The following is a 25,818-nucleotide window of genomic DNA, read 5'->3' as shown; positions in this document are numbered from 1 at the left end:
GGGGGTGGAGAGGAGGAGAGAGGGCCCAAAAAAAGAGCAGATCAGACTGCTGGCTCTTCCCCAGAGACCCAAGTGAAGACGAGGGCGCCGAGGGCAGCCCAGCCCTGGCTTCTGGTGAGCAGTATTGTAACCGGCCTGCCTCCCCGGGACGGAGGGTGCCCGCGGGCCCCAGGGAATGCTCTCTCTCTGAGGTACAGTGCATCGTGGATTGCTTCCCGGGGATGCCCACCCCTGGCCACGGGTCTGGCCCACCGGCGCGGCAGGAAGGCTCGGGCCGGCCTGGTCCCCCTGGAGGCACTGAAGGTGTTCCGAGCCCGGCTGGCCGCCAGCTGTGGCCCCAGGAGACCCAGGCAGATGTGAGGGCAGGGGAGGCGGGCATCGGCCGAGCAGACCCGCCCCGGACTCCGGACTCCGGGGGTGGGGGGTCTGCTGGAGACTGAGGTACGTTGGTGGGTGGCAGGAGAGGGGAGGACGGGGTCGGAGGCGGCTGGGGGCAGAGGTAAGCGCCTTTGGAGAGCTGAAGGCCCGGCGGCCTGGGGCCAGAGGACGCAGGGCTGGGCCTGTCCCCGGCGGCCCCTCGGCCCCTCCGCTCCCACCTCCAGCCAAGGGGCCGTCGAGGAGCCCTGGGAGCCCTGGGAGCCGGCCGCCTGCTGATGGGGTCAGGGCGCGCCAGCCCGCACCAGGCCCGGCCCCACGTCCCCACGTCCCCTCCGTCCCCTCCGCCGGCGGGAGCAGGCCCAGCCGGGAGGGCGGGTGAGCCTGGGGCGTCCGGCTCAGCCTGCCCCGAGTCGCAGAAGGACAAACAGCGCAGCGAGCCCGACGTGCCGCTGTGGCAGCGGGGCCAGGCGGGGGGAGCGTCGTCCTGAGTGCGGCGCAGGCCGCGCAGGGGTCCCCCGGGTGCGCCCGGGCGGGGCGCGGGGTGCGTCCTGCGGCCCCTGCTCCCGCCGCCCCCCGCCCCCCTGCCCTCCGCCGGCCTGGCGGCCTGGCTTCAGAGGCTGGGCCTCCGGGCGGGCGGCGGAAGCACCTAAGCCGGGAGGGCAGCCCCCCCCCCCCCGCACCCTGCCTGGGCCCCCCTCGGGCACCCAGGCACCCTTCCTATTGCTACCGGTGCTGCTCCTCCCCGGGGTGCGGGTGCGGGTGCGGGTGCGGGTGGGGGGATTGTGCAGTGGTCCCTCCACCCGGGCCCCAGACCGTCCTAGTGCCCAGCAGCACTGACTTGCAGGGGTGCGCGGTGAGGAGGGCACAGGGGGCTCTGCGGTGGGAGCTGGGGCGCCAGGGCCTCCTCCCGCCTCAGCCCGAGCCCGAGCCCGAGCCCGCGGTAAAGGAGAGAAAGTGCATGGAGAGGGCGGGGACCCGGGGACTGTCCTCTGCTGCGCTCGCTCGGTCCCAGCAAAGCCCCAGCAAAGCCGGCCTGCCCGGCTCCAGGCTCCCGCAGCTCCCTCCGCACGACCCGCGACAGGCTTTCCCGTTGCTCTCTCAGCTCTCTATAGACTCTATTTTTATATCTATTTAAAACATAGAAATGTATAAATATATAGGATATTATTTATAGATATATAGACGTGATTTAATCTCTTACTCTGTGTGTATCCGTACTGTATATGTCCATATATACAATATATATGCTGTAGCATTTGTATTATACACTGCACGTACCCCCTGCTTCCATGCGCTCGCTCTCCTAGGGAGACTGGATTGCATAGGTATTTCCAGAAAACACCACTTCAGGGGATGGGGCGGGAGGGGACCGAAAGCCAGATGGAAGAGGAGGGCCGTACCATCTTCCTCCCCAAAGGCCACTTTTTCTCCCTCTGGCTAACCCACAAGATCATGGCAAAGGCTCCCAGAAATATCACAGCTCCCTCCGCTTCGCTAAAGGACCCTGTGAACAGAGAGCAAGAGAGGGTCTCCCTCCAAGCAGAAGTAGGGCCCTGGGTGCCTCTGGACAAAATCTTCATTCCTCAAGATGTGAGGAGGAAACCGTGAGCAGAACCCATGACCCAGCACCACCTCCCTCAGGAGGGTGGCATCTGGAATGGAACTGTCCCAAGGTCACCTGCTGTCCAAACTCGCCATTCCCACCTAAGGAGGCCTGGCCTCCCTGCTTTCACTGCCCCAGGCTGGCCTGCCTAGGGCAGCCACTGGACGGGGCAGAGGGACATGAGGTCCAGTGTCACTGGAGCCCTCTGCACAAACTGAGTGTGGGACCTAGAAAAAAGAATGATTCTACTTGGAAATCCACCCAGACCACATGCCAAAACCAGATCCGGATCCAGAATTCCTATACCTGGAGGGGTGGGGGTGGGGGAAAGGGAGGGGGAGGAATCTAGAAGTTCCACTTCAACCCCCAGGCCGCCTCCTGGACCCTGCAGTGGGGCTCCAGGTGAACAGCAGCCCCACAGACTGGCCGGGCCAAGCTTGTAGTCTGTTTCTTGGTCGCCACGATCATTTTCAGCCTCCTACATGCTTTTCTATCTTTCCTCCTTCTTGATATCACGTCCAAACAAATGGGTAATATTTAAACATTACCTTAAATAATTACAAGGTCCTTCCTCCAAATTACAGGGTCGACATAAGCAAGTCAAGGAGAGGGGGCTCAGCAAGACAACGCAACATGGAAACATGTAGCGGGGGCTGGGGCTCTTGATTCAGGGCCCAGCACCAAAGCTGGCCCTGCAGACACCCTGGAGCTCAAGCCTGCTCTCATTCTCCAGCGAGGATGAGAAAGCAAGGATCTGCCTTGTACTACCGGATGTTGCAGGCAGTCGTGAGTAAAAATAAAATAAAATACAAAGCTGGTGTTTTGGATGCCGGGACTCTCACATTCAATCAGGCAGGCAGAACGTGGGGATTCCACATGGCAAGAGCTGCAGACAGGCCTGGGTTGTCCTGGGGGTTCACAGATAGCAGATGGCAAATGGGGGTCTTTTCCCTCCACGGAGGAGAAGCAAACCATCTCATCCCAAGGGCTTGTGGCTCCCGGGCTCTGCAATGTATCAGCTTGGCACAAATGGCCATGAACCTGAACTCCCTCCCCACCCCTCTCTATGAGCCAAAGAAAGTCCCTAGTCAGCCAGTCCAATTAGGACAAGTCTCAACCCCAGAGACGAACATGTCATTCTAAGCCAGTGGCTGAGCTAAAGGACTCTATCTCCTCGGAAGTGACCACATTTGGGATGCCAGGACCGCCCGGCCACAGCTTTTCATGCCCATCAAAGGGAGATTAGGCTACATAAGCATTTGATTCCCTAGGCTAGACCCTGTGGGTCCCATTAACCCAAGGGTCTTCCCTAAGGAGTCAGAAGAGTGGAAACTCCTATGATAGAAATCACATGCAGCATTCACAGGATGGAAGCACTGAGCCTTCTGGGAGCAACCAGGTTGAAAAAGACCCTGTGTAAATTGCAGTGGTGTGTCACCCACATTGTTCCCTGGTTACTCCCTGTCCCGAGGCAAAGTGGCCTTCAGAGTGCCTGGCACGGCCCAGGCCTGGCTGGATTCTACAGAAGTCACGAGCACCCAGAGTTTTAGAGCGTCTTGCCAAACCTAGAAATCCCCCCAGGAGAGCTCGACCTGCCCGAGGCTTGGAGCCTGGCTCGGCAGGTGACCACCCACCGTCCTGTGCTGCTAACAGCAGCTCACACCTCTAGCTCAGAGGCAGGCTACCAGCTCCCAGCTCTCTCGGGAGACACAGGGGAGAGGCTGGCACAGGCCCGAAGGATTTATTCTCCCCTCTGGATAAAAATTTGCGCTGATTTTGGCCATGGCCTCTTGAAACAGTCACAGCCCTGACTAGTACTCAGACAGACATCAAGAATTCTCTTTTCCTGGTTTTCAAATAAGTGACCCAGGGCATGGCTCCCAATGTAGCAGGTGGAGAGGAGCAGAAGGGAAAAGGAGAAGGTGTAAGGCAATTGGTGGCTAGAAAAAAGCATCCCAACCTACTGTTTCTGGCCCCCGCCAAGGCCCCCTTGCCAGCCATCTCTGCCCTCAACCCATCTTACTTAGCCTGTGTGATGTTCAAAGAAAGCCCCCACAGACATGATAGTTTGTGTGTGCGATGGAGACGATGTCAGGGAGGGAAAGCTGGAACCTTGTGCTTTGCAACAGTATCCCACTTGACAACAAGTACTGACCCGGATGGGAAGAGGGGGGTTGGGGGGGTGGGGAGCACACCACCTTGGAGTACGGACATGATCTTTAGCTGGGAACTCCAAAGCCTCAGAAAGAGCTTTGGGCATTTCCTTGCCAGTTCCTGCTCTCTCCTTGTTTGGAGGAGGGTGGGGAAGTCTGCGGGCCTGGGGAGGAGGCTGGCGGGTGAATGTCACCAGGCAGGGGTGCATTGATTTGTTGAAGAAGGCAGCATATGAGGCCTGGCAGTGGGACAGTTGGAGAAAACCTGTTTTTTTGTTTCTTGTATTTTTTAACATGCTACATCACTGTTGAAAACAAACAAAAAAGTTTCAAAAATAATATATAATATATATATATAATATATTTATATAATGAAAAGCTATCGACTAGCAGCAATGATTCTAAAGTTATCTTAGCACCAAGACCATAGGGGTGGGGGGAAGGGACGTGTGGAGGGTGAAGGGACTGGCAGGACAAGGAAGGGGAAGTGACATGTTCAGTGTTGATGACATTTCCACTATGGTTCTCAACAGTGGCATGAGGCCTCGGAGACAAGATAAACCAAGAAGGAAGGAAGCCACCACAGTTTTATGTCTGAGCCAAGCAGGTTGGGGACACGGGGCTTTGCCTGTGGCCAGATCAGACCATCCTTTGCCCACCCTCTGCCAAGTGAGAGGGGTGGCTCCCAGCAGAACTGACCACGGACAATGCAGCTCTTCCTCCGTCCCCCAGATAGGACCTGCATCCACAGTACAGGATCTCTGCATATCAAATATGCATAAATCAGATGTGGAAACATGAACAGAAGTTTTTAACAGCTCACGCACATTTTTTTTTTTAAACTCCCTTGCGAGGTATACTGGTAGTTAAATGAACAAAAGAGCATTGATCAGACTCCTCTAGCTTAAACCACTACTTGCCCCAGGGAGTAGGCAAGTGGCTATTTCTAAAGCTTATATCATGGTTGTGTGTGTGCAGGTGCGTGGGCCCGCATGTGTGTGTGTGTGTGTGTGTGTGTGTGTTTAGGCTGTTGCCTTGAGAGTCCTGTCTGACCTCTTGTTTATACCATTTCTTTAGGACATCTCTACCCTGTTCAAAAAAGGAAGCATTTCCAGGCATAGATTCAATGCCTGGTTTCCCACTGCCTCCTGCCAGGCTGAAGGGTCTGGTACCAGCCTTGTCACAAAAGAAGGCCTCAAGCTCTAGAGACCCTCCTTTGAGTCACGCATAACCCAGGGCACAACTTGCATTGACATCTCCTGCCACTGAACTAGAGCAGGCATTTGATTATTAAAGGAATAATAATAATAAAAAAAAATCCCCAACACGTTACGTGATTATAAAGACAGAGCATAAATAATTCATGTAAATGGAATACATACTTTTCATTTTACTTTGCTTTTAGCCAAAAATCACTGCCCTGTTAGGGTCTGGATTTCTTGGCTCTTCATTCCCCCACAGTCCTGGATCTGACTGGAATTATATTATTTTACCCCATGCCGTATAAGAACAGGAATGCAAAAAAAAAAAAAAAAATCCCCCCACCCCCCCCACACACCTTATCTCTTCCCCAGGATTTCAAGCTTGGTTGTAAGGCAATTTTGCCTTCAGTATAACAGGTAAGTAGGATCCAGGGGGCTGGAAGGAGGGAATCCGTAACCCAGGGACCGGAGAGGAGATCGAGGTGGGGAAGTGGTGGGTGTCACAGTTTGACCGACACATTTGTTTCTAAGACAGTGAAAGAACGCTCATCAGGAAATGAATACAAACCTCTGAGGCTGAAATCAGGTGGGAGGGGGAAGGAGTCACGCACCCCGATCCAGGTACAATACCCACCCCATCGGAAACCCGAGATGGGATTCAGCTCCACCAGCATGTCGAGGCAGAGGCCCAGAACCCCCATCGTCGACCAAACGAGAAAAGCAAAGGCAAGAACATAATCCCAAACCCAAACCCCTCAACCCCCAAGCAAAAACATAAATGAAACAAACCACCTAAAGGTGATGACAGAGACCCGTCATTTTAGCTTAGGCTGTTGGTTGGCTGTGAGGTGGGCACGCGGGTGTCCCCAGCACGTGCTTCTGTGAGTGAAAACGATGGATGGCCACGTAGGTCGCAGCTGCCAGATCTTGTAGACAAGACTCCGTTTCCAACATCATTCCTTTGTGAAAGCTCCCAGTGGCTTCTGGTGGACGCGTCACCTTGGTTTTTAAAAATTTTCAGTGTGGGTTTATATATATATATATGTATATATATATATAATATAATATATATTTATATAATATATCAAAGCTTATGAGTATAGATTAAAAAAATATTCAACAGCTTAGTGAACTCTGGGACGCCGGCCCCCTAGATGTCCGGGTAAAACTCGGACCCGTGGTCCACGGTCTGCAGCACCGGCTTCTGCTCCAGCGCGGACATCCTGCTGAGGACCTCGGCGGACAGCGCGTAACTGTTGCCAGACTTCTCCTCAAACCAGCTGTCCAGGGCTCGCTTGGCATCGAAGTTGGCGATCGGCGGGCCGTTCACAGCGATTGTCAACAGGTCGCTGAGCTGCTCCAGGGTCAGGCGGGAGCGGTGGTTTTTGCGAACCCGCTGCAGGGCGTTGCGGCCTTTCTCGCAGCAGGCGGTGGAGGTGGGGAGGACTTTGAGGACCTGGATGATTTTGTTCAAGAGCGGGAACCGCTGCTTGTACTTGCAAATGTGGCCGATCAGGTCCTTGAAGCCATTTTTGGTGTAGTAATCAGCCTTGAGTTCCCGCCACTCCATCAACAGGCTGCCCCGGGGGTCCAGCCCCTCCCTACAGACATCCCGGGAGAAGGTGGGGATGGCCTCCAGGTGGTCAAAGATCTGCACCATGTCCTCCTTGCCGTAGCTCATGAGCTCCTCGCTGCTCCTGGGCCAGGCAGCCAGGTCGAACACCTGGCAGGCCTTCACGAAGATCCGGCTGCGGGAATCAAACCTCTGAGCCAGGATCACCTGGGTCTTCTGACAGATCTTCTCCCTGACGGACTGGAACTTGGCTTCGGCCACCCTGAGGTTCTTCATGGCAATCCCATTGAAGCTCTCTCGAAAGTTCTCCTCGAACTCCTGCAGGTACTCCCCCGGGGAGTCAGCCAGCCGGCTGATCTCCTGGATGGCCTCCTCGATCTTGTCGTCCACCTGGGACACCAGGAGGTACTCACCCTGGAAGACGTAGGCCAGGCGTGACAGCACGGCGATCACGTCCAGGAGGAAGTAGATGAGCTTGATGGACTGGTAGTCCATGAGGAACTGCAGCAGGGCCAGTGCGATGGCGGACGCGTCCGCCCGCTGGGTCTGGCTGCTGACGTCCTTGAGGTGGGCCACCACCTCCAGGTAGTCCTTAATGAGGGCGTTGAGGACGTTCTGCTCCCCGATGATCCACCTCACGGCCCGGATGTCCCCCAGGAACTCCGTCTCCTCGCACAGGGTGGAGGCCGTCGAGCGGAGCTCACACATGAGGCGCGGCGAGTACCGGTAGAAACTCAACAGCTGCTTCAGGTTGTTCTCCAGCTCCTCCAGGCAGGGGAGCTCCTTCCCGCTGATGGCATCCAGGATCTCGAGGTGGGGCCGGTGCACCATGAAGGGCAGGCACAGCAGCCAGGGCAGCGTCTTGCGGATGGTCATGAACATGCTGGCACGCAGGCTGGCGGTGACGTTGGCCCCGTCAATGCCCAGGCCCACGGTCGGCTTCTCGTCCTGCAAGCGGATGCCCAAGGCCGAAAAGGCACGGTCGAGTGCCTGCAGGTAGCTCTCAGTGCTGGAGAACCCGAGTTCCTGCAGGGACAGGAACTCCGTGGCCGGGGGCCCATCGCTGCTGGTGTACTGGACGTAGACAGCCACCGTGTCGGCCAGCAGGTCGTCGCTCTGCCCGTCCAGGATGATGCTGAGGCAGGGCGACTGGCGGATGCGCTCCACCAGGTCTTCCCGCAGCGCGCGGGCGATGTGATGGATGAGTATCTGGCAGTCGCCCTCGTTCATGTACTGGTCCACCACCTTGAGCTCGCACTTCCTCAGGAGCTCGGCCAGGGGCCGGAAGTCCAGGTAGGGCCTGCCCTCGAGGGCCAGGTGGTAGGCGGTGTTGAAGAGCAGAGTCATGTTGCGGCACATCTCCTCCGTCTTCTCGGGGTGCATGCGCAGCTTGTAGAGCTGCAAGCACTTCTTGTGCAGGTTGCTCTGGCTGTGCAGTTTGATGGTGTGGATCTTGAACTGCTTGGAGCCGATGATGAAGGCCGACGTGCGGGAGGACTGCACCGTGTACTGGCGGCAGACGTGGCACCACATCTCATTGAGGGTCGGGGAGTACCGCAGGAACCAGAACTTCTTCAGCCACTCCTGCTTAAAGCGTCGGATTCGGCGCCCGGTGGCAGATGACATCTTGGAGGGCTCGTCGGCGGCAGTCAGCATGTCATTGGAGACGGATTCGTCTGCAGAATCGACCTCCTGGTCATCGTCCTCCATGATGGCAGGGCCGGACACCATGCTCTCGGAGGCTGCAAGACAAATGGGAAGGAAGTGTTTAAACTCTGGTGGCAGAAACGCGGGCTTTTCCAGAATGAATGGGAACGCTGCCCGAGAGGTCAGAGCCACCACGGGTGAAACAAAGGCCAATTCCTACGATGGACTGAATCCCAGCCTAGATTTATTTTTTTTAAATAGCTGCTCTTGTTATCCACGCGTGACGTTTCCTCTCTGGGGATTACCCAGGGTGGACACCTGCTCCAGGCTGCCTGCCTTTACCCTCCACCAGTGGGCGCTCAAGGAACTCAACCTTCTATAGCAACGGGGCAGCTGGGCCACGGCCACCGGAGCAGATCTGCCCGAGTGAACGCGGCACACCCAACATTCCCAAGTCACACAGCCAGGACATGGGGCTCATTTATCTCAGTGCTAACATGGTCCGGGGAGGCAACCTGCCCTCGAACGACGGCAGCCTGCCATAGCTTCGGCTTATTTCAGGATCAGAATGCAGTTTAGTTAAGACACATGCTTTGAATATCTGAAACACCTCATTCTGAGCTCAGGGATGTGGTTAAAATAGAAAATGCTATGTAAATACTGGGATTCAGCTGCAGCTGTGTACTGAAAAAAACCTTCCTGGTTGTCGACCGCTTCTAAAAGATCCAGGCAGCCAACAGAAAGGGGCCATGGCGTGCGGCCATACATCCCGTATCCCAGTCCTTTTAAAATCCCAGGCCGGGGAGCCAGGACAATGTGTGGCAGGACGTAATTTGGGAAGAGAAGCACGAGGCTGTGTTCCAGGATTGAGTTCGGGAAGGCTGGGAGCTCTTCCCCCACGAGATGCCCTGCTTGGGGCTGGGGAGACAAAGGTTGGGGTTAGAAGTTTTGAGTGTAGGGTTAAGACACCACCAGGATCGGCAGAGAAAGGCAACGGGTCAAGAACACAGCACACACCCCTCCTGCAGTGGAACTTCCTTTATTGACAAGGAGGATACAAGGGCGAGACACGAAGCATCCCACGGGCGCCGCGGAGCAGCCCGTCAGAGGCAGGCACCTGCGGGCGTGGGCTGCGACCGGAGCCCGCCGCAGCATGACACGCCTTAGGCCACCCCCTCCCCTGAGGGTGGCTCCCGCAGAGGGCGCCAGGCCACCCTCACACTGCCCACCGGCTGCTCTTCCCTCCGACCACAATCTCATCCACGCCAACTTACCTGCAGGGTCGGAGAACTCCGGCAGCTCTAGTACCTGTGCTGGTAATACCGGGGGTTCAGGAAGTTTCCCAGACTTAAGCATGTCTAGTTCGGCCTGGAGTTCCCGGACCTTCTTCTTTAGGCGAATACAGTTAGGGCAAAAGGAGGTGGTGGGAAGCTCGTGAGGGTCGGAGGCAAGAGAGGCCTCGGCGGGACTGTCGGCCTTGAAGGATGAAGGCTCTTCTTCTTCATCCTCCAACGGGCCTGGCTCCTTGGAAGCCCCCTGGGGGATCTTCCAGTCCCCTTCCCCCTGGGTCCGGCTGACATTCTGCACGCCGTGCGACATGGTCATGGCACACCGACTGTATGCATCGTCCTGGTACTTGGGGACTTTCCTGATGACCAGCGAGGTGCTCAGAGCCAGCTGGTGCGCTTCCACCTTGGCGGATTCCAGTGACGCTTCCAGCACATCCTTGAAAATTAGGTCGATCTTCTTCTTCTTGGCCTGGGGGTGCGCATCCCCCTCGTCAAAGCCACGCTTGTACGGGCTTTTGCCCTGTCTCAACACGGGGAGCTGAATGGGACCCCTCAGGTCTTCTGGGTTATCCAGAGCCTGCTCAGACTTCTCCCTCTGCAACCTCTTCTCTCCTAGGAAGCAAAACCAGGCGTGAGGAAGTGGGGAAGAGCCCCAAAGTGGAGAAACCAACAGGAAACAGAGCGGGCCTCCTGTTAGGAAGCCACTTGACACATCCCTCTGGGGGCTGGTCTTGTGGGGCAGGCATGACCGAAAGGCAGAGGCGAGTCACTCGGTGGGTCTCGGGGTCTAGAGTGGGACCCGAAAAAAGTGGGAAGAATTCTCTAAAAAGACCATTCCAGGGGAGCCTGATGTATATGAGCTGCACATTCATAGGTGGAGGGAATGCTGGAGGGGAGGGCAAGTGGAAGTGCGGTCAGCCTAGAAGGTGACACCCCACCGGTCCAACTGGGCAGATGGAAACACACCTCAGAGCTCGGTGCATATGGATCCCCACCCTCCAGGCTTCTCGTCCAGTCCTGGCAATTGGATGATGGCTGCTTCGACTTGGTAAAAGGTACACAGGACACACCAGGTCTGCTCCTTCCTGTTCCCTGACTGCCTCCTCAGACAGCCCCGCAGGGCAAAGTCCAACCCATGACAACCATCCTAACTCTCCCAGGACATCAGAAGAAGAGGTGCCCATGAGAGGAAGTGACCTGAACGTCTGTGGTCCTCCCTGACAACTAAGGCAGGAGAGAAAGGGAAGATGGGGCCCCTCGGGGGGCTGAGGGCTCCCGAGGGGCAGAGGAGGGAGCCCCCAACAAGATAAAAAGCAGTGCGTGACTACACTGACCCAACGCGTTCTTGAAATACAGCCGTGTTTCCTTACCTGATCATTCAAAGGACCTTCCCTTTTCTATCTCTTTCCATCAAATGACTGACTTCAAAAACATCGGTGACCTCCCAACAGTAATTTTAGCCTGCTGCTTTAAAACGGCAGACATGGTTTCATCAACTGGGACAGAAGTGTGCTCCCTGGGGGTGCTGATGCTAAAGGGGGACCCTCGGAAGGTCCTGACAGCAGCCTGTGGGCCAGGAAATCTCAGAGGCTTCCTAGGTCAGGGCAGGGCCCTGCAAGATGACTCTGGGCAGTGACTTGGCCCAAATACACTTTGCAACTAGGCTTCCGAAAGCTGCGTTAGCTAAAAACCTCTGAGTGAAGGCCAACGGATCTTGGGGAGCGATCCAGATGTTCCAGGCTGTGACGGAGCCCTGGCTTCTTGCAGCTGATGAGGGGTGCTGGGCCCTGGGCCCTGTATGAATCCGGGTTTCCTACAGGTAATGGCACAAAAGGGGGTAACCTATTCAGGACACCCCTCTTCTGTCCTCACATGACTGTTTTGAGGAGCAATCTCATGTTCAAGGCCCCTGAAAGTCAGGTGGCTCTCACAGCCTACATTTCTATAATGGCTGAGGGGCAGAAAGGATGGAGATGAGTGCTTATAAAAAAATGCAACGTGTTTGTATTACAGATCAGATATGACACTTGCCCATTCAGAATCTCTAAACATCGAGGGCCACCCTTTCACTGCTCCCGGACCAATCAGGCAGCAAAGAGCTGAGGATGTCGGGAGGTCAAGGCTACACATCCCCAGGGAGTCCTCAGGCCTCTCTGCTCAAAAGACAAGGTCATTCAGATTCCCTAGGATGAGTGGGAGACCTCTTTGGACTCAAGGCTTCCAGAAAAATCTAAGGGCCGATAAAGACCTTTAAAGTATCATGAAATTGATTTCAAAGCCTCCATAAAAAATGGGGAAAACACCATTGAATCAGTGACTCAATGTAGATCAAATAACATAAATTTTTTGAATACACGTATTAGATGCATCCTATTCTTACAAGAACACCACCCAGGCATAACTTACACTGTCTTCAGGAAGCAGTTCTGGGCTCTGAGTAATAGCCCTACTTATGAAGGACTAATAATTCATGCTCTGGCCTTTCTCAGGGCTCCAGCCTCCAATTACGAAGAAACCTCTTTCCGCGCAAGAACTTCAGTGAGTGAGCGTAGGGATCCCCTTTCCAGAGCAGGGCTGGCACACCGATCTGAGCCTCCACTAACTATTCAGAATCTGCCAAAGCTACAGGCTAGAGACAGCTACACATCTAAAGGCCACAGAGCTCACCACTGCTCCCAAGAGCTTTAGGACCAAGCCTCACCACTGCTCTGGCACCGCCCCACGGTGCCTTTCAGTTTCCTACTGCTCAGCCTTGCCAGGAACAGACCCTCCTTCCTCCTGCATCTTCACAGGTCTTCGTGGATTTCATTTCAAAGCTCTCTGCCACGCCTCCTTTGAACCACTCCTGAAATCTCACTCCCTTCTCTGAGCATTCCCCTTGGGTCTCTGGGCTCTCTGAGGATTACTGCAGCTTCAGGTGCTTTGGAGAAGACCCTGGGGGTGAGGGGAAGGACATTACAAATCCAGAAGAATTCAAGAAGATTACGGCCAAGGGATGGAACCTGGGTCCTCAGATATGACTTCTCTCAGGTTTCTTTTCTTCTGGTGGTAGGATTCTTTTAGAGACTTCTTGGCTGTTTTCATTCATTTCTTCTTTTATCCGCTCGACAAAGAATAATTGAGCACCTACTATGTATCAGACACATTTACAGAAGGCATCTTCAGAGGTCAAATGGAAACTGTGGCAATCTCATCATAGAAACATGCCTTCCCGAGTGAAATCAGAACCCCAGATCCGAAGAAGACAAGAGATGAGTATGTCTACTGGGTCTCCTCACTGCCCATCCGATCACAGATACCTTTTACCAAGTCAGGCAGCAGCTGTGCATTCAATGTCCATAATCTGTTTCATTCTGCTTTGTTTTTAAAAATAGCTTACTTGCAATGGGCCACCCCACCCCTGTTCATCTTCTCCACTCATACTCCACATGAAGATATATTTCCAACAAGTAGGTTGGTCCAGAATGTGATATGGCGGGGCTTGGGTCTAGCCCTGGTTCCTGGAACCACAGGGACTCTGGGTATTTGAATATGTATTTTTTTAGTGCAAGGAAGGGCCCCCTGAAAGAAGGAGCCAGACTCGCCAGTTTGCCTTGGCCTGGCTGAGGATGGGGTAGGGAGGCAAAGGGCTAGGGCCTGGGGAATATTTTAAGCCACTTTCCAATGATTCCTTTAAATGGAGCCTGGATGAACATCTCATCTCCTGGGCACTATCCACCACTAAGGTCACCTTCCCACCTCCCTCCAGTCTCCTCCTTCTAATAGAGCTTGTTTGTTCACAGCATGTCATTAAGACTTCCTAATGACAAGAAACTAGTTTCGTCAGGGAGGTCATGTAACACTACAGCTTATAGGTCAGATCCTGGGCTGAGACAGACATGGATGAGAAGCCCAGTGCTGCCCTTCCTAGCCATGTGACCCTGGGGGAGTCATTGGACATATCTGATGTCCCGTTTCTACACTTGTGAGCTGGGGATCATAGTCCACATGGGACCATTAGAATTAGAAACTTACAGTTGAGGGCCTGCAGTGGTCAAGGTGGGCATTGTTCTGCACATATGACATAGTGTTAGCTACTGCTGGGGCAGTGGGACGTCATAGCATCTTTCCATCAGTTTGATTTGGGGAAAGCGGATCAATTTTGATTAAATTTATGCGCTTGCCTTTGGGGCCTCATCTCTCTCAATACTCTAAAATGTAACAGGGTTTCTGAGGGAGGAGAACACACGGGAGTGCCTGCTGCCCTGCCCAGAGCTGCTGCTCACACCCAGACCACCTGCCTCCACCCAAGTCCCTCTGAGTCTCCCCATCACTGGTATACTGCAGTTCCCATCCGTCCCCCTAGGACGGCTTCCTCTTAGGAAGCTCCCAGAGAAGCATTTCCGGCCTCCCCTGTGTTCGGTGGCAGGTGTGGCCCTCACCTCGGGGGAGGCTGGGCACTCACCTCTGGCCAGATTATGGTGGATGGTCTCCTGGGACATGCTGTGCAGGCGCTTCATGTAGTCCTCACTGTACCAGACCCGGAGCCGCTCCCCGGGCCGGATGTCCCGACACGCTCGGAAGTAGATGCGCTCGCTGTGCTGGAACGCCAGCAGGTTCTGCTCCCTCTCCTCCCGGGAGATGACCACGTACCTGGGGGCGAGGGGGACAGGTAAGAACGCACGGGCCACTCATCAGTGAGTGCCTGCTGGGGCCAGGCATGGTGCTGGGCAGGGGTTGGAGGTCGGAGGACCACCAGCAGGTGGCACGTGTCAAAGTCTAAGGACAGTTGTCTGTCCGAGACCAGTCCCTGGGCTCAACGTCACCGTTTTGTGTGACTTTGAGCAAATCTCCGAGCCTCTAAGTATCTGTTTTCTGAGACTAGACATGCTGCCCTGCCTACCTCCCAGGCTCTGGTAAATATAAAATTCAACGCCAGATACAAACCGAAAACTTGAAAGATCGTGTCATTTATTCCTCACTAATTTTTAAGTGCAGGGGTTCCCAGACACCCGAAGGCCTCTGATGGTGCTAAGTGTGGGGTTCTTGGGCTCTTTCCAGTATTTCGCAAAGCCCAGCAGAAATAACCCATGTGACAAGGATGCCCAAAAAGTCAATTAATAAATGCTAAAGATCAGTATCTTTAAAAAGTGGGTGTCCAATGCAGACAGAAGATAAAGGTAAATAAGGTGGGGCTTGGGTCTAGCCTTGGTTTCTGGAAGAACCAAGAAAAGGAAGAACCTGGAAGAGGTTAGCAGCCACTTGTTAATCTAACTTATTTTAAGGTTAGGAAACTAAGACTCAGAGAAGTAAGTGACTTGCCCGAGGTCACACAGCTAATAAATGGGAAGTGGAGCTTTGAGGTCTATGTTTTCCCCCCACTAGAACTCAGCTCAACAATGCCCAGATAACTTTAAATTTCCGCCAAACCCTCAGGATCTCTCCCTTACCCAACTCTCCCTGAAATGACATTTCCAACATCCAACCTGCCACCTCCAAAAGACGAGATGGCGTAACACCTACAGAGATACAGAGGCATGTAGAACATAAGGACCAGAAGAAATTATTTGGAGTTTTAAAGATCTGTGCTATGCGAACATCTAGGTAACTTGCAGTCAAAAATAAACTTATTTCCTTATGCTATGCTTTGTCTCAAAAACCAGGGAAGAAACCAAAGTCTGTCTGACTGGCCTAACCCAAAAAATCGTCTTTGGAGCAGTCCAGGGTAAACAATAATTCACAGAAAAAAAAATCCAAGTGGGTAATGAACAAATGAAAAGTATTCAGCATCACTAAGAAGAAACACAAGGATGCACATTGTCTCATTGGCACGGATTTCTCTCTCTCTCTTTTTTAGTGATAATATCCATATTGGCTAGAAAAGCATCTCCCATACTAATGGTAGAGAATAAACTGGCACGGCCCTTTGGGAAACAAAAGGGCAATATGGACTCGAACAAGTATTCGTACAGCCACGTTCAGAGCAGCAGGAGTCACAACAGTTAGGAGTGGAGGCACCCTGAGTGTCCACTAATGGGTAAATGGATAAACAGAATGTGGAACACACATACACTGCGTATCACTCGGCTTTAAAAAGGGAAGCAAATTCTGATACATGCGATACCATGAATCAACCTTGAAGACACACACGAAGTGAAATAAGCCAGTCACAAAAGGACAAATACCGTAAGGTTCCATTTATACGAGGTACTTATATGAGTAGTTAAATTCATAGAGACAGAAAGTAGAATGGTGGTGGCCTGGGGCCTGGATGGGGCCAGGGGAATGGGGAGTTAGCTGTTAATGGGTATCTTGTTGCAGTTGGGGAAGATAAAAAGAGCTCCGGAGATGGATGGTGGTGATGGTTGCCCAATGTGAATGAACTTAATGTGACCAAACTGTACCCTTCAAAAAAAAAAAAAAGTCGCTACAATGGTAAATTTATGTGTTTTGTCACAAGTTTTGCAAAATTTCAAAAAGGACTGTAAGATGCAGACCAAGTAGACAAACTCTGCACACCACCACCCCGCCTGTATCATTGTGCAAAAACGAAAACATCGAAACGTCTAATATTGGAGCAATGGTTTAGTAAACCATGGTATATTCATACGATGGAGTGTTACTCATCTATAGAAAAATGTTTTCAAAGGATCTTTCATGACATGGGGAAAATGGTCCTGACAGAATGCAGAGTGAACAGTAGGGCTGAACACTATTTACCCTACGGTTCCAATTGTGCGTTAAAAACAAGCCTCAGTAAGCTACTCGAAGGAAATATACCCATGTCTTACCACTGATTATCGTTACAGGTGGATGGATCTACTTTATCATCTTTTTCTGTATTTTCCAATTTTCCTTATAGCAATTACTACAGTTACCCCCCCACCCCACTGCCACCCCCTAAAAAAAAAGACACACCCGAACGGCAATACCAGCATTGGTGGCAGGTCCTGGCGGCCAGCCGCATTGTGAATCTGCATTCACGGAGCCTCAGGCACTGCAAGCTTGAGCACATCCTGCCCCTTGTGGTCGGACACAGTCCCCTGTGGACTCGGTTCTACTTGGCCCTGGAGGAAGCCATGACCTTCCAAGGGGGATCACTAGAGTCCCGGGACCACTACAGCTGTCAACAGCAGCAGCACAGACCCCTGGGTGGTGGGGATAAGGCCAAGTGGGTCAAGAGTCCCCACCCCCTTTGGGAGGAGCAACCATGAGCTCCACCCTGTGGCGGTCACACTCGCAAGGATGCGTTGTGCTTAGCTCCCCAGAACTTACTTGGGTCTCTGAACTTAGCCTCAATGCATCTGTGCTTGTCCTGCTGACAAGCACATGAGCATTGGTTGCCCTGAGCTGGAGACGCTACTGTGATATCCATGACACCCAGTGACGCTGCTAACAAAGAACTCGGGGGTAGGAAAAGAGGACCCCTGGCCTAGTGAAGTCGTTCCGAACCACAATTTCCAAGTCGCAACTCTCCAGCACAGGGGTCTGCATTTCTCCGGATCTGAGATTCCTCCTGAATGTGCAAAATATTTTTCAGTCCCCAATTTAGTGAAAGCCTGGGATCTGACATCCAAAATTAATCACCCTTGTGGTTAGCACAGAACTGGGGTAGATCCAAATTTTCCTACTCCCAGATTCGGACGGCAAACCATTCAATCACCTTCTCTCAAAAGAATCACTTGGAGCACAGAGCACACGGAAAGAGACACTCTTCTCTCTCTCTCTTTTTTTCTTGTGTTTAAGCAATCATTGAGCTCTAAAAGCTAGACTTATTTCCTCAGGCATTCAACTTTAGCAGCAAAAGAGATGAGGCACACGTAACTATCAGGGATTTCTTCAAAAGAGCAACTTCTAGACTACATCCAAAGGTTTAGACGGATTCAGGTCAATTTCCCTTTCTACCTCCTGGTGGTTTCCTGCCCCATAAGAATCAGGGTTTAGGAAGAGAACTCCAAATCTTTGCATTGATCACAATCCTCTAAGACAGATCAAAATTTGCACAGCATCTGGTTGTATTTGGTTGTTTCGAAATGTGGCACTTGAAATATGACATTTATGGCAACTCTCAGCAAATCGTAACAACCCGTCCGGTCAAGAGGTTTAATGGAGCCAGCTAAGCCCCAACACACATTACCTCAAAAGAGATCTCCTCTTTTAAGTATTTTGCAGTAACACCCCCATGGTTTGATCCACTCCCAGAATCCTTGTCTAGGATATTCTCTTTAGGAAGAGCAACTCCTGTCCTACTCCATGGCTGCAGATGAGCAAGAGCCCTCCCTGGGAGACAAGGCTTCTAGGTAGTGAACATCTCTCTATCTGTTGAGTTTCCAGGTCACCACTTCTTTGGAAAGCAGGAACCGAGTATGTCAGAAGAAGGTAGAAAATGGCTAGCGCAGGCCACTCTATGAATGCTAGAGCTCATCTGATTGCTTTTCAAATCAGACCCACAGAGTTGGCAACCTTTGAAGCTATCAAGGGGGTGGATGGCCGTGGTGGTGATGGGGGGTGTTCTGGACTGGATGTTTCACGATGATAATGGGTTGTTTTTATTTTGAACTCCTTGCTGACGTTGCGTACCGGGCAGATGAGCACTGAGACAACACTTCTCATACCTCACCCACTGTGCCTTATCAAACGCACCCTATTTTCTAGCTGGGTCAGGAAATGACTATCAGTTCTAACCGAAGAGAGAAAATAATCCACAGGGCATCCATTCTGTTGGAGTTGGGGCAGACAGAGGTCAGCCTCAGACATTCCCACTCAGCGGGTATGTCTCCGATGGAAAGGAAACTGCACCCGTCACAGAGCCAGAAATGGGAAAGAGTGGCCAAGAAGAGGCCGGGCTTGGTTTTCTCATGAGTTTAGGTCTCTGAGGTGGGCAGGTCTTCGGTTCATGCATCCATCCACCCACCAGATGGTCACCCGGCCTCTGACCGAACATCACCCAGTCAGCCTTTCAAGAGGCCTTGGACCCTTGGGTGGGACTCCCCTTACACTGAAATTGGCTGTGCATTCACTTCCAACCGCCGGTCCCAGTTTAGCCTTCCTGTTTTGACGTGCTAAACCCACAAGCCCCATGAAAGCCAAGGAAAAGAAACTAAAAAAATTTCATCTGAAGTTCACAGGCTCTTCATCTCTCTGCCCCCTTTTGCTTCCACTTGATCCCTTCCCTCCCCAGGACCAGAGCGGGGGGCCAGCCAGTTACTGCATGGCACCTAGACCTTGCTGGAGAAGATTCTGGGCCCAGTTTCAGTCTCTTTGCCTGTTGCAGAAATCAGACAAGTTTGATTTCCATGGCTGTGATTTTTGGCCAAGAACAGAAGAGGATGACCTGGATTCCGAGAGGTCAAAGGCGAGCTGGAACGTTCCAGAGGCGCTAGATCTTGGGGACTTCCTGCTTGGGAGGACCTCTCTGTGTGACTGGGAGTAAGCCAGGGTAACGCCCAGGTTGGGAGACCCCTTCTCTTCTCAGAAGACTCCCAAAGGGACCCAGAGGAACCGCTGTGGTTACTCTGAAAGCCTCAGATCTAGGTGGGCAGGGTCTTGCCTGTGACAGATCCCAGGATCAGTGGGGAGGCATCCAAAAAACAGTTCATGCCTCATAGTGGTCCCTGAAATACAGTGCCAAACGGATAGCCCCTGACCCTTCTGGGGTCTCCCGCCGGAAATGGGGATTTTTTTCCCAGGACCCCTAACTTCTTTTAGGGAATTAAAGGTAAAACTCACTTAGCAACATCCTGTTTTTGCTGTGCAGAGACTTTAAAAACGGCTGAACGGTTTCCTATGTGGTTGCTTCACCTCACTCAGCTCATCGGTTCGGTTCTCTCCCTCGCCGGGCTAGCCAGCACGGTGCCCAATATACAGGGCATCCGAGCACTTTCGGAATCGGGAAATGCCAGGGGCACTGGAGCCCCTCTGGCCGGCATGCTTTCCCTCAGTCATCTAACCCCTGCTCTGGGGGCCTTGAGGTTTTCACAGGAAGCGAAGAAAAAGAATATACACCAAAGAAAGATCCTGGAGACTGGGTGCATTCCAAGTGTGAGATCAATTTCTTTTTATTGCCATCTTAACAAAAATACTTGGGAAGGCAATCTTTGATTCCAGCATTGGAGGGCAGGGGAATGCCAGGCAAGTCAAGCCACTGGGCTGTCAGATGGGGGGGGGGTGTTTGCTTTGGGGTAGCAGGAACCCCCAAAGAACCACAGAGTGGGGAGATGGAGCTGAGGACACCAGGACATTGCAGTTGTCCCCCATGCTCTCTACATGGGACAAAGCGTGGTCTGGGTTTAGAAGCAGCACTCCTGGAACAGCCACAGCAGGGCACTGGGTAGAGCTGTCCTCCCAGCCCCCACCACGGCTCTAGGGGGGGCAGACGTGGGAGACAGGAGGGCTGGGGGAGGACAGCTTCTGCTGGGGTCAGCCTCAGGCCAGGGAGCAAAGAGGACACAGAGCTGAGCTACACCTGGGTCAGAGCGAAGCTGGCCACTGCCACCCCGCCTCCCTCCCTGCCTCCAGGAACCTGGCTGCCTCTGCACACTCCAAAATGAAACATGAAGCTAGAGATGTGTGTAGCTAATGCATATGCAGCCCAAGCAAGCGGAGGCAAGGCATGCTGGAACTTGGATGGGACAGGAGCCCTGCTGGGTTCTTCCAGAAGCCAGAGGAGGAGTCATCACCTTGTGGGTGCCGAGGCTGGGGTCCTGGCTCTCCCCAGCGCCCTGGCTGTCAGCCTTAGAGCCAGGGCAGGGTGGGGGACTCACCTCCTACACGCTGCTATTGCCTCCCACGGGCTGAGGACAGGAGCCAACACCCCTCCCAACTCCAGATCTGGCCTCTGACAGGGGAGCTGGACAAATCCACAGACCCGGCTTCCGGTCCTGTCCCCTCCACCCCCACCCTGCGACTAACTGTTGTGTCATCTGTCATCTATGAAATGCAGGTGATGGTGGTGACAGTAATACCCGGCTGGGCTGCCTCTCCGGCTGTCCTGAGAACCCACTGAGATCACACATCTGCAAATGCAGGGAAAGCATAAGGTGCTCTAAGAATGCCAGGGCAATCTTCTCCTTCCTCCGACGCCATCCCATTCTTCTCCCCATTCCATGAGAGGCAAGCACAGCAGCTGAGCACACGCACCGCAAGGGCAAGCGGAAGGCCAAGGCAGGGGCACCACCCGCGGCGCTCGGAGCCCTGGGGAAGGGGAGGACGGGCCCCTCCTGGAAGGACTGAGCTCCCCCTGCCCATCCTCAAGCTTCACCCGCTTCGGAAGCAGCAGAACCAGGGCATGGGAGGCGGCTGTGGCAGCCCTGAGGTTGGCAAGCAGGCTTCCATTCAGATGCTCCCCGCTCTTGCTCCCCTCTTCCCCACAAGGCCCACTGCCGTGGGTGCCGACCGAGAGGAGGCCGCCGCTCCAGGGCCAGCAAGCATCAAGCAGGCAGCTTTCCCGCATCTTCAGCACCTGCCAAAGATGAGGGAGTGGGGCTCAATGCACACACTCTGTTGGAGCCCAGGGCCGCCGACCTGCACCTGGGGAGCAGATGGCGGTCTCCCCAGGATCCTACAAGGGTCATTGGTCCTGGACATGAGAGACTGGCTCCCATCTCGAGGCCAGGCACCCGTTCTCCACTTCTCTTCCTCCTGCCGTGGACTGGCTGCGTTAGAAATTGTGCTTTCTCTTCCGAGACCTGGTAGTCCGTGCAGGGGCTGGCGCCGGGGGAGCCTGCGGGGGCTCAGCCGGGGGCGCCTCGGCTTGAGGGGTCGAGCCCACGGGGGCAACCCCGCCTGGCCCCCGCTGAGATGCCTGAACCCCGTCTCGGATCTCTGTCAGCGTCTGGCACATCTGGCCGACGCGGCTGGTCAGCTCGGCCATGGTCTGGCCGATGGCGTGCATGCTGTTGGCCATGTCCCGGTGCACGGTCACCAGCTCCTGGCAAAACTGCTGAAACGCTTCAGTCTGCTGGACGTGGGCATGGAGGAGCTGCCAGTCAAGGCCTGCGCCGGGTGGGCTGGGGTGTGGCCGAGGGGTCCTGCAGGCGGCCTGGGCCTGGGCCGACGACCGGGGTAGGGCCTCTGGCTTGGGGCCCACCATCTCGGACTGGTCTGAGGAGGAGGAGGAGCGGACCAAGGTAGGCCTGGCCAGGTGGGCCTCTTCCTCTGCTGACTGCTGAAGGGGCACCCGCAGAGGCTGCCTCGAGGGCCCGGGTGCCTCCTCATCTTCGTCATCTTGAAGGACAAGAAACAAAAAAGGGCAAATGGTTACCACGGAGAGAAAGGGTGCAGCCCTGGGCTCAGGCCTGCCCGCAGAGACACACCTGCTCCCCACATCCCCGAGGCTCGCGGGCCAGGCGCCCCTGGGGAGGATGATGGGCGTCAGCACTGCCCGGGCCCCCTTCCTCCTGCAGGGACAGCACCACTCTTGTGGGGGAGCCTGGGGGCAGAGGATTGGAGACCAGGCCCAGTGTTGGCAGGTCTACCCGTTCTCATCTCACTGTGACTCAGTTTTTCTGCAAAGATGATGCCTGCACTGTCCACCTACCCGCCCCTTGCCCACCAAGCAGGACTGTCCAGGGCGCTAAACAGGAGACCGGACAAGAAGGAGCTTGGCAAAGCCTAGAGTCGCACCTGCCCCAAGGCGCTCTGTGGTCCAGCCTCCCTGAGGCCGCCTCTGACTCGCGGGGGCCACCTTGTGGCCTTGCAGGAATCTGCAGCTTTACGCCACCACAGGGGTGACCAGACCCGGGGGTGCAGGGCAGGAGAGCCGCCTCTGCAGCCAGCCCTGATGGCCCCCCGACTCCCAGGTGCCCCCCCATCCCCGGCAGACACATCGCTCTCACCCTCACACCGACTGCCAGTCCCAGGGAGGGGCCTAGCCCCTGTGCCCTTGGGCCTTGGCTCTCTTGTGAGCAAGGCTATGAGCTGATTCCCATGGCCGGAAAAAAAATATATACAGGTTCCCTGCCTGTACCAGAGGGGCTAAATTCAGAACCAACCTCTGCCCCACCCCCCCAGGAAGTGACAGAGGACAGACTCATCTTGCCCCCAGCCACAAGCATGCCTCCCCAGGGTCCCAGGGCCTCCTTGGGCCCACACGGGAAGAGCCCAGTCACTTATAACCGCACTTGGTGAGACAGCTGCCCCCCCCACCCCACCCCCTGGGGATCCCAGGACACCCATTCCGGCGTGGCAGGGCTGGAAGGAGTAGGACGGGGGGAGGAGATGGTGCTCCTTCCCTTTCAGGGCCCCCTTCCACAGAGCCCCTGGCCTCGTGCTATAACAGCTGGTCGACTGGCTGGGAAAGGGGGGCTGGCCCAGCCTGCAGTGGAGGGGTCCTGGGCCCCCTGCCCAGCCCAGGTCACATTTGGTAACCTCATTACCTTCTGTCTTAGGGAGATGGAGGAGAGAGCAGGGCGGGATTCAGGGAATGGACTTCCCTGTGTTCTAGGCCCCCTTCTTTTTCTCAGAGCTGGGTGGAATCACCCTGAAACTTAGCAAAAACACTGCTTCACAGGGAGCTGGCTGACCAGAGTTGGCACACATGGGCTTGACCCCTGGTTCCAGATCTAGCTCAGGGCCACTTCTGCTTCTGGAACTCAGCAGCCTTGTCTCCATAGCAAGGAAGTCAGACTGGATGGTCTCTGCTCCTTTCTGAGTCCCCAAGAACTGACTCGGAATGGCCACCTGTCAGGAGCCCCGGCCAAACAGGAAATTAGCACAATCCCTATCCCAACGGCCAGGGCCAGGGGCCTCAGAAGGGAAGCAGGGTCTTTCTGAACCACCTTTCCCAGGCTGGCCAGTCGCTGACTTCCCTGGAGTCCTCCTGCCCTGCTCCATCTCTCAGAGGCCAGACTCCCGTTGGGACCGTGGGCTGAGCGTGAAAGGTGTGTGTGTGCAGGAGCAACCGAAGGGGGTGCAGCCCCAGCACAGAAGGGCCTGGACTGCTCCCTGCTTCAGGTGGGCCCAGCTGGAACCACAGCCCCAACTACAGCCCGCTGGGCCAGGAGATTCTGCAGTCAGGCCCCCAGCATCCAAGTCCATCCTGGGACACAGGAAGCCCAGGAGAACGAGGCAGAAGAGAGGCAGAGGGGGACGTGGGGGCAGTCCGGACAGGGAGCAGACCTGGTGAGACAGGCAGATCTGAGAGAGGGCCCTAGCAGGGAAGAAAGGGGCAGAGGGCAGAGTGGGAGGGGGCTGCACGGCGCAGAAGCTCAGCAAAGAACACAGATGTAAAGATGTCAGGAAGAGAGAGAGAAAGGACCCATCCCCTCTTCTCCCCCTTCACCCCCCCCCCCCCCGGGTGGCCTGGGCCCTGAAGACTTGGCTGGCTTCCTCCCCGGCCCCCCTCCCCCTCGCCTGCTACGCTGGGCTTCCCTGGCTCCTCTCTGTCCTGGAACGTGCCAAGCGCCTTCCTGATGCGGGGCCTCTGTACATGCAGTTCTCAGCCTGGAGGCTCCCCGCTCCCCTCCCTGCGCCCCATGCCGAGGCCTGGTTAACTCTTACTCACCCTGCGCCTCTCACTCCTGAGAGCCCTCCCCTGCCCCCGTGGAGAGCCAGTTCCTCAGCCCCTGGCCTTCAGAGCGCAGGGCCAAATGCGAAATTTGAATACAGGGCACCTGGTTCAAAAACTATTATGAACTTAACAGGGCAAGAGTGGAGCGTTAAGCCCGCACACTGCCCTTGTGCCTGCAGAGCCCGAGGGACGCTGCACAGGTGGCCTGGGTCATCCGCCCAGGAAGGCGGCCTGCTCTTAGGACTTCTGGTGTTCACCCCTCATCCCTTCGCTATGACTGTCCTTGTATGATGACTTCAAGTTCGCGTATTCCCACGAGTCTAGGGAGGACCCCAGAGCAGGGCCAGTGGAGGTTTTATATACAACTCTGTCTTCCCAGATCCCAGCACAGCTCCTGGCACAGAGTTCAGGAAATATTCTAGAATGAATGAACGGAAAGGGGTGGGGAAGACAGAGCAGGAGAAGGAGGGAAGGGTGCCTGGGAAGACTGGACTCATCCAGAGAAGGACAGAAGAGAGAAGGCGAGGGAAGGGGGGATGGCCTAGGAGGAGGCGGAGGGGCAGGGGCTGGGGGAGGAGGAGGAGGAGTTGGCCAGGGGCAGGCAGCCAGAGCCCAGGGAGGGGAGGCAGGTGGTACTCACAGCTGGTCGAGGGGCTGTCGGTGCCATCCAGTTCGGCCCTGGGGAAGCTGTGCCCGGAACGGGCTGTGAGCAGTGTTGACTCGATGGCCCTCTCGTGGGCAGTGAGCACGATGGTGGGGGCCCGGCCCCCAGCCCCGGGGCCTGACAGGGACTTCTGCATGAAGGCCAGCTTGTCCTTGGTCCTCCGTTTCATGTCATCCCATCTGTGCTTAATTTCCTTGACGGAGCGGGGGACCTGGCTGACGGAGGTGACTTTCCGAGCTATGCCTTCCCAAATCTTGTCCCTGTCGGCATGGGACAGCCGCATGGTCTCCCTCCCAAAGAGAACCGCTTCGTGGTGGGTCACCTCGGTGACCAGAATGTCCAGCTCCTCCTTGGAGAACTTGGGCTTCCTCTTGCGCTCGGCCAGGGGCGCCACATTCCTTGGGTTGAATATCCCACAAAGCACAATTGGGTAAATGACCGTCAGTGCGGGTGGTCCTCCTCCTTCCTAATTGCCGGCCCCCAGCTGGGGAGCCAGGAGGCACCTGGGCACCCTGGCCTGCTCACCACCACTATACCCTCCTCCTAGCCAGCGGCCCCTTCCACTACTCCTCGGAGGGCAGGAGGGCAGGAGAGGTGCGGCGGAGCAGGTGGGAGCGTGGCCTGAGTTAGATGCCTTCGGTGTCCGGCCCTGCCTGAGCCCGGGCCCGCTGGGAGAGCCAGGGCAGGTCACTCAGCCTCTCCCGGCCCCTGTCCCTGGCCGGGTCGGAACAACTGCACCGACCTCGGGGTTGTTACTAGGGAGGGAAAAGCAGAGTGATGAAAAGAGCTTTAAAGCCCTAAACAGGAACAAAGGGTCCTTA

At 55.1% G+C, this 25,818-nt stretch overlaps 1 protein-coding gene across 6 annotated transcripts in view; it reads right to left on the bottom strand.

Moving 5' to 3' along the window:
* Positions 1-5,934: 5,934 nt before the first annotated feature.
* PRDM11 (PR/SET domain 11) overlaps positions 5,935-25,818 on the bottom strand; it is an 87,744-nt gene continuing 67,860 nt past the window's right edge. For 3 of the 6 annotated variants that reach the window (XM_072758817.1, XM_072758816.1, XM_026004132.2), the window contains exons 6-8: positions 14,290-14,477; positions 9,831-10,457; positions 5,935-8,651 (exon numbers count right to left, since the gene is read on the bottom strand). In XM_072758817.1, the coding sequence (XP_072614918.1) occupies positions 6,487-8,651; positions 9,831-10,457; positions 14,290-14,477 (2,980 nt within the window). In that variant the 3' untranslated portion in view covers positions 5,935-6,486. Of the gene's footprint in view, positions 8,652-9,830; positions 10,458-14,289; positions 14,478-19,853; positions 22,050-24,973; positions 25,396-25,818 lie in introns of those variants that run through there. The other 3 variants (XM_072758820.1, XM_072758819.1, XM_072758818.1) reach the window with 2 other exon arrangements.

Source organism: Vulpes vulpes, chromosome 5 (genome assembly GCF_048418805.1).
Source record: "Vulpes vulpes isolate BD-2025 chromosome 5, VulVul3, whole genome shotgun sequence".
In the NCBI taxonomy this organism is placed as follows: Eukaryota; Metazoa; Chordata; class Mammalia; order Carnivora; family Canidae; genus Vulpes; species Vulpes vulpes.
The sequence above is the reverse complement of the archived record's forward strand: the minus strand, read 5'-3'. Positions and strand labels throughout refer to the sequence as shown.